General features: G+C 44.7%; 1 protein-coding gene across 1 annotated transcript in view; it reads left to right on the top strand.

Moving 5' to 3' along the window:
* Nucleotides 1–8323, top strand: part of MARCO (macrophage receptor with collagenous structure) — a 36540-nt gene that overhangs the window by 6922 nt on the left and 21295 nt on the right. Inside the window, exons 2-4 of the mRNA XM_014463866.2 lie at nucleotides 5075–5176; nucleotides 6161–6379; nucleotides 7715–7750. Of these exons, the coding sequence (XP_014319352.1) occupies nucleotides 5075–5176; nucleotides 6161–6379; nucleotides 7715–7750 (357 nt within the window). The remainder of the gene's footprint in view (nucleotides 1–5074; nucleotides 5177–6160; nucleotides 6380–7714; nucleotides 7751–8323) is intronic.

The following is an 8323-nucleotide window of genomic DNA, read 5'->3' as shown; positions in this document are numbered from 1 at the left end:
GTGGTTCCCAGCCTTTTCTTGGCCCTGCCCACATAAGCATCTCTAACATCCTGATGACCCTCCCCCCGTGACATATAATTCTTATTATTCAAAAAGTGAACTATTCATGTGGAGGAAGCCTAAAAGGCATTAACTTGGTCTAAACAAGCTTCCAAGGAACATGGCATCCATGAAAGAGAAAAATAATAGAACAAAAGGACAGTTGAAGTACTGAGGAAGGAATCACTAAGAAATTGTTAAAAAAATAATAATATGAAATGATATGAAAAAGTAGCAAATAAAGTTTCAAAACATAATAGAGAACTGAAATGCATAAATATGTCACAATATATATTTATATACTATATATGAGGCCCCTAGAACCATAAGAAATGCAAAAAATTCTCTGTTAATAACTCATTCTCGAATTGCCCCCCTTAAAAATCAAACTGTCCCCCTGTGGGGCGTGTGCCCCAAGTTGGGAGCCCCTGGTCAAACCTGAGGAGGGCGGTGCAGCAGGGATGGGGGCTGTTTCAAATTCCTGCAGGAAGTGGTGCAAAACTATGTCTTTGTCTCCCACAGGAATGTTTGCGGGGTTAACTACCTGTTAGGCTTTAACTGCTGCCAGAAAATGGGAAGCATAGGCCTTTGTCTTTTCCAGGAGGGGAGGCCCGGATTGATTTGAGTACAAAATGGAGGGGAGGTTATAAAAGGGAAATGTAGTTATTATCTAAACTATAACTTTTGATAGAAAAGACTTCCTAATCCTTACATTTAGATATTTTGTAAATGCTCCTTTTTTTAAAGTTGAGGAAGTTCTCTATTTCTAGTTTTCTGAGAGGTTTTATTATGAATTTATTATTATGAGAGTTGAGATTATAAATTATAATTATGAGAGTTTTATTATAATTGTATTTTGTCAGCTGCTTTTTCTGCATCAATTAGATGGTTATGTAATTTTTCTGCTTTAGTCTGTTGATTTGGTGAATCATATTGATTGATTTTTGTATATTGAACCAGCCTTGCATATCTGGAAATCCCATTTAGCCTTGATATATAAATTCTTTTTATACATTGCTTGACATGGTTTACTAATATTTTATTGAGAATTTTTTGTGTCAAATTTCATAAGAGACATTGATTTTTTTTTCTGTTCTTGTATTGTCTTTGTCTCATTTCCATGTCAGAGTATTCCTGACCTAAAAAAAAAAAAATGAGTTAGGAAGTACTCTCTACTCTTCTATTATCTATAGGAGATTGTGTAAAACTGATGCTTCTTCTTTATTAAAGGTTTGTCAAGATACTCCAATAAAATCATAGGGGCCTGGTTATTTCTTTTTCATAATTTTTAAATTAAAATTATTTAATAATTATAGGTATTCATATTATCTATTTCATATTGACTGAGTTTTGATAGATTATGTTTTTGAGCAATTAACCCTATTTCTTCTAAGTTGTAAATATAGAGTTTTCTTATTAATGGCTGCAGGATCTGTGGTAATATCCTCTGTTTTATCCCTGATACTATGAATTGTACCTTTTTAATAAAATCTTTGTCAGTCTTGCCAGAGCTTTATCAATGTTATTGATTTTATTCAAAGAACCAGCATTTTGTTTTGTTACTTTATTTTTTGTATTTCTATTTTAAATCTAATTGATTGCTGCTTTGATCTTTTTTTTTAAAACCTTGACCAAGGATACATTTATTGGAGAGAGAGAGAGAGAGAGAGAGAGAGAGCCATCTTTCAGGTGGCTGTCTCCTGTATGTGCCCTCATTGGAGACGGAACTGTTATACTGTAAATCAGCGAGCTAAACAGAGGACACCTTAACCAACCAATCAGTAAGCCGAATTTGGGAGTCTTTATTAGGCTAGTGGTCTCAGAGGAGTTGTCTCTCAAAGTCTGAGCCAAGCAATATGGAGGCAGCTTTCCCTTTATACTTTCCCAGTTTCTTTGTCCCCCAAATATGGGGTTTCCAGACCCTTTGCAGCTTTACAAAGAGCCCTATGTATTGGGAGATATTTTGCAGGAAGCTTGTAGCCTTTAACATAGCACAATTCAGTAACCTTGAGTACAACACAATTCAGATAACTAAAAGACACCTGGCAGAGGAGCAATCAGGGACAGCAGCAGAGCAGCTTGCAAGGCTAGATAATTGAGCTTATTTTCCCTAATATTCGAGCAAGTATGTTTACAGAAGCCAAGAATAGCAGTTAATTCACAGACCAAAGGACCATCTATGTTTAGTGGAAAATTTCAAACAGCAGTTTTTCCCAGCATAGAGGTACGGGGACAAGATGGAGTGCCTATACTTCAGAACCCATAACCTCGGTATGTGCCCTGACTAGGAATCAAACCCTCAACCTTTTGGTGTATGGGATGATACTCCAACCAACTGAGCCACCAGCCAGAGCTATTATTTCCTTTTTCCTGGTTGCTTGGAGTTTACTTTGCTCTTCTTTTCTAGTGTCTTGAGGTTGGAATTTAGTTTATTGATTTGAGATCTTTTCTCATTTGTAATGTAAGCATTTAGTCCTATAAATTTCCTCTTGGTGCTGCTTTAGCTATATCCTGTAGTTTGATATGTTGTTTTCTCATTTTCATTCAGTTCTTTTTTGTGTTTTTTGTTTGTTAATTTCTTTGGGACTTTCTCTGTGACCTTTCCATTATTTAAATGTGTTTTGTTTGTTTGTTTTTTAACTAAAACAAAATAGAAACAGACTCATAGATAGAGAACAAACTGGCAGCTCTCAGAGGGAAGGGAGATTGGGTGAAAAAGGAGAAGGGATTAAGTTAAAAAAAACACTAACTCATAGATACAAACAAGAGTATGGTGATTACCAGAGGGAAAGGGGCGGGGGAGGTAGAAGAGAGTGGGGGGGAGGAGATACATGGTGATGCAAAGAGACTTGACTTGGGATGGTGAATACACAATACAATATACAGATGATGTATTATAGAATCATATACCTGAAACCTATATAAATTTATTAACCAATGCCACCCTAATAAATTCCCAAAAAAAGTAAAATAAAATAAATGAAAGTTTTTAAAAATTTTTCAAGTGTTTTGGGCATTTTCCTATTATCTGTATGGTATGTTACTGGTTTCTATTTTCATTCCACTGGCAGAGAACATACTCTATATGACTTTGTTTATTGTACATCTTGTTGAGGTTTGGTTTATGACCCAGGATATGGAGTGTCTTGGTGCATGGGAAGAATGTGTATACTGCTGCTGTTGTGTGGGGTAGTCTATCAATGTTGATTAGATCCTGTTGCCTTGTGGTGTTCAATTCTTCTACGCTTGTGCTGATTTTTTCCACCAACTGCTGAGAGTGAGTTGTTAAAGTCCCCAATTATAATTGTGGTTTTATCTATTTCTCCTTTCACTTATATCTATTTTTACCTCATGTGAACGGAAGTTCTTTTTTTTTTTTTTGGTTTCTTGTAAATAGTACTAGTATATAGTTGGATCATGCTTTTTAAACCATTTTGCCAATTTCTACTAGCTATAACTTCTCTTAGTTTTTGTTCATCTGAGAATCTTTTTATTTCCTATTCATTCTTAAAAGGTATTTTCATTGGACATAAAATTCATGGTTGATAAAATTTTTTTCTTTCCAGCACAGGGAAAAAAAAATGTCACTTCCATTTGATCTCCATGGTTTCAGATGAGAAATCTGCTATTATTCAAGTTGGTATGCCGTTATAGGCAATGTGCCATTTTTCTCCTGGCTGCTTTTAAGAGTTTTCCTTTTTCTTTAGATTTTTAATTTTCTTTTTATCTAGACTGTTTGTTGTTGGTTTTTTGTTTGTTTGTTTGAATTTTGCTTGTGATTTATCTTAGTATTGATTTTTTTGCATCTATCATGATTAGGTTTCCTTAATTTCTTGAATTTGTAGGTTTATGTCTTTCACTAAATTTGAGAATTTTTCAGCTAGCATTATTTCTTTGAATATTTTTTCAACCTCACACTCTTTCTGGGACTTAAATGGTGTCAATATTATGCATTTTGTTATTGATTCACAGATCTCTAAGGTTGGGTTTGTGTATGAGAGAGGATTGTCTGTTTTTCAGATTGGACAATTTTAATTATTTTATTATTTAGTTTATTGATCTTTTTTGTGTCATGTGTATTACAAAATTGAGGAGTGTCCGTGGAAAATCATTCATTGCAGAAAGCAAGGTGCTATATTATATGTAATATGTTATCATTTATGTAAAATTAAAAGAAAAACAACTGGACTTAGGAGTATATGGGTATTAAGTTTCTGAGAGCAAGGGGAATGGGAGGAAGGGCACACCTGAGAACGCTAACCAAGTCCACCTCCTCAGTTAAGCGCTCAGGGGGTTGAGAGAAAATCATTAACTCTTGTAATGCTCTCTATATTGTTTAATTATATTAAGAATTTTTTTATATTTTTTTATTGATTTCAGACAGGAAGGGAAAGGGAGAGAGAGATAGAAACATCAATGATGAGAGAGAATCACTGATCAGCTGCCTCCTGCACGCCCCACACTGGGGATTGAGCCTGTAACCCAGGCAGGTTCCCTGACCAGGAATCAAGTCGTGACCTCCCAGTTCATAGGTCAGCACTCAACCACTGAGCCACTCCAGCTGGGCATATTAAGAATTTTTTACTGTTATAATATCAAAAGCTAAAGACAAAGAAAACAATTGCCTGGACATGAATTCCAGGTCTGCATCTTAAAACCTAATAGGTTTTTCAACTTCTCCAAACCTTTCTCCTTGGGTTTTAAACAAACACATCGATGTACTAATTCATCTGATAAACATCTTCCGAGAGCCCCGTGTGGCCAGGCGCTGTGCCACCAGTTTAAGGACCATCCTCTTCCAGCTATGATACGTGGCACAGGGGGTTGTTTACTTGGCCACAGAAATGAATGAGCCACAATGGCACTTCCTGTGCTGGGGCAAGAGGGAGGGTTTGAGGGTAGTAGGCCTTTGGTGTCCTCTCCACTCAACTTTACCGGGAGCCCTCTGCTCGCTCACACAGAGGGGATTCCGGCCGCCGTGGGGCCCCTGCTCCCCACCCTTGACAGTAGCCACCTTCCCCCTGGGTTGTTTCAGATCCAAAGCCCAACAAGAGAAATGGGGTGAAGTGCTTCATGGTCGCGGTTGTCACCTGCCTGATTTTGCTCTCCGCGGGCACCGGGCTGCTGGTGATGAAAGGTAAAGCAGGCTTGGTCCCATCTGGTCCCTCTGGGAGTGACTGAACATGGCCCTGACCCACAGAGCTGCAGCTGAGTGCAGAGCCCTGGGGCCGCTGCTGCCCCTCCTGGAGGTGGAAGGGGGAAGTGTGCGTTGTGTTGCACATGTGGGTGTGGGTGTGCGTGTGTGTGTGAGAGAGAGAACGCACACGGGAGCCTGTGTGTGTCCAAAGCAGTGAAAGGTGCAATGCTCTCACACCGTGTGCCGTGAGCACCTTGCATCTAGGTTCCAGCCTCTGAGTGGGAAGGGGCTTTGCTGATCAGTGTGCGTTTCAATGTGGCTTGACTTTCAAAGTGTTCCAGTCCCAATGTGAAGTTCATGAAGCAACTCCACCAGCAGACACTGAAGTCACGCAGGAACAGCGTGTGCCCAGATGTCATGAACACATGTCACATGCACATTCAGGTCACACATGAATAAGTCAGACCAGCACAGTAGTTGTCATGCATTCACGCCCAGAGCAGGCATGTGACACTGTGGGTATGTGAGTGTGAACATGTAATGTCATGCCTGAGTGGAGCGAGCACACATGTGCAAGGTATAGCTAAAGCTCTGTGCCCACACGGTCCCCACAGCATAGGACATGTGTTTATCTTCACAGGAGTTATGCACCTGCATATGTATTGAGAGAAAATCATTAACTCTTGTAATGCTCTCTATATTGTTTAATTATATTAAGAATGTTTTTATATTTTTTATTGATTTCAGACAGGAAGGGAAAGGGAGAGAGAGATAGAAACATCAACGATGAGAGAGAATCACTGATCAGCTGCCTCCTGCACACCCCACACTGGGGATTGAGCCTGCAAGTAATTCACATGACACAAGGGCCCACAGGAGTTATGCACCTGCAACAGAAGCCTGTCAGGAGTGGGATCAAATGCCTAAATGCCTCGGGCTTTCATGAAGTCATAAAAGAATGCCGTGGGGCGGGTGGGTGTCTAGTTCTGAATCTACAGGAGCAGCTCAGGGCCCTGGAGATTCCCTTTGACAACGAAACGCTGGCCGCTGAGGACAGCCCGTCCTTCGCCTCACTCTGGTCGCACAGCCCTTCGCCGCCTGCAGGGGCTCTGAGGCTGCAGGTGCTGCAGGCCCAGCTCATCCAGGTCCGCGCCCGGCAGGAGCACCTGCTGCAGCAGGTGGACAACTTCACTCGGAGCCCAGGTTTGCCCCTCCCCTCCGGATTGGGACTCCTCAGAGGAGGACGAGAGTAGGAGCTTCTAGTTCATGGGCTTTTCCCAAGGGGGTCTTTGGGCCTGAATTTTCGTCTTCCAACCCTGGCCTGGTATGGAACCTGGAGTTAGAGACATGGGTGAGAGCCATATGAGAGGGACATGAAGCCACAGGTCCCATGGGCTGCAGGCAAGGTGGTGGGGGAGTGGGGCCAGCAACATAGGAGCCACAAACCTGCCCAAGCAGAGTGTGACCTTAGGAGCCAGAGCCTGGAGCAACCAGCTACAGGCCGAGTCTGAGTCACAAAGCCGTCAGCCTGATCCAGAATGTTTATGAGGTCGGGTAAGACACAGAAGCTTGGGTACCTCCCGGGACCCCATCCATCCATACAAGGAATATTGGCCCATGGCTGGCAGGAAGTCCTGGTGCACACCAGGCCAGTGCAGGCGGTGGGGGGACCATGGAGGGGCAAGGATAGCTGGGCCTGCAGGGAAGACAGGCCAGCTTAGCAGGTAGGGCTACAGGCAGGAGGAAATGGAGCCAAAGGGGTTCCCTTTCCCCTGGCTCCCTTCTCTCAGGCTGTCCTAGAGTGGGAAGGGCTAATCCAGGCACATCCAGCTTCTAGGTGCGACCTGGCTGCCTCAGGGCTGGCACTGTTACCTGGAGCCGGGGCCTTGCTCTGACCAGTGTCTGGGTGTGCTGGGGCCTAGGAGGTGAGCCTCTGCCAGAGGCTGTGCCCACGGACCAAGTGCCGGACACAGGACCCAGGAGGGCAGGACCGTGAGAGGCTGCTGCCTCTCCAGTGAGCAGAGATGAGAGCCCAATGGGGACGCGAGGGGAGAGGACAGTGGGGCAGACGGAGCCCAGTGAGGACACGAGGGGAGGGGACTGTGGGGCAGAAGGAGCTCAGTGGAGACGCAAGGGGAAGGAACAATGGGGTAGATGGAGCCCTGAGGACTCAAGGGGGGGACAGTGGCAGAGGAGCAGAGCCCAGGCTCTGGCGCTCAGGCACAAGAGGGTCCCTCTGCCCCTTGGGAGGTGAAGGACTAGTTCTGATCGTACAAAGGCCCTTCCTTTAACCTGAGGCACTTGCCCGGCTGGTTTGGCTTCATGGTCTTCTGATGACGTGGGGTGCTCTTCAGGATCCCGCACTCTGGGGCTCCCAGGAACCTCAGGCTCTCCTGTGTAGACCAACGAAACACCTGGCCCTTCGTAAGGACTCGTCCTGAAGGATGCCGGGCTCGGCTCCTGTGGCCCAGTGCCTGCCCTGCAGTGCTGCGTGCCCAGGGCGCGCTCTGGCTGCAACCCTCTCTCCTTCCCTCGCAGAGCTCTTCAGGACCAAAGGCGAACGCGGCGCTCCAGGTGGGTTCATTTCCACTCCGACCCCCACTGCCCTCCCACAGCCTTCTCCCCTGGCCCCGTGGCCGGTGCCTTTCTGGGCCTCTGCACCTGACCCCAACTTACCTTCCCTGGGTCCCCACCGCCTCTCCACAAAACCCCTGGTTCAATGGGAAATGGGTCCCCGCCAAGCATCACTCCAAATCCAGCTTCGTCTAAGACAGCCCCGTGCAAACCCTCAGAGGGGCCTCTCTCCCAGGACCCCAGCTCCAGCAGGTCACCTCCTTCGTCTCCCATCGCTGCTCTTTCCAGGCCCTATCACCTGGCCCTTAGCACTCAGCGCGCCTCCGGCTGTGGCCACCATGATGACGGGAGGCAGCCTGTGGGTCAGGCGGGCCTGCCTGGGCCCTAGGTCTACTAGCTGCATGACCTTAAGCCAGTTACTAGTTTTCTGGACCCTTGCTGCTCTCCGGGGTAGAAAATAATGGAGATAAATGTGCTCCCTCGCAGGGTTGCTGTAAGACTCAAGGGAGGTGGCATGAAAATGCCTGACAGTAACGTGCTCTCTGAGACAAAGCTGGGCTTAGCTGCTGTGCT

The sequence above is a fragment of the Myotis lucifugus genome, unplaced genomic scaffold (assembly GCF_000147115.1).
Source record: "Myotis lucifugus unplaced genomic scaffold, Myoluc2.0 scaffold_224, whole genome shotgun sequence".
In the NCBI taxonomy this organism is placed as follows: Eukaryota; Metazoa; Chordata; class Mammalia; order Chiroptera; family Vespertilionidae; genus Myotis; species Myotis lucifugus.
The sequence above is the reverse complement of the archived record's forward strand: the minus strand, read 5'-3'. Positions and strand labels throughout refer to the sequence as shown.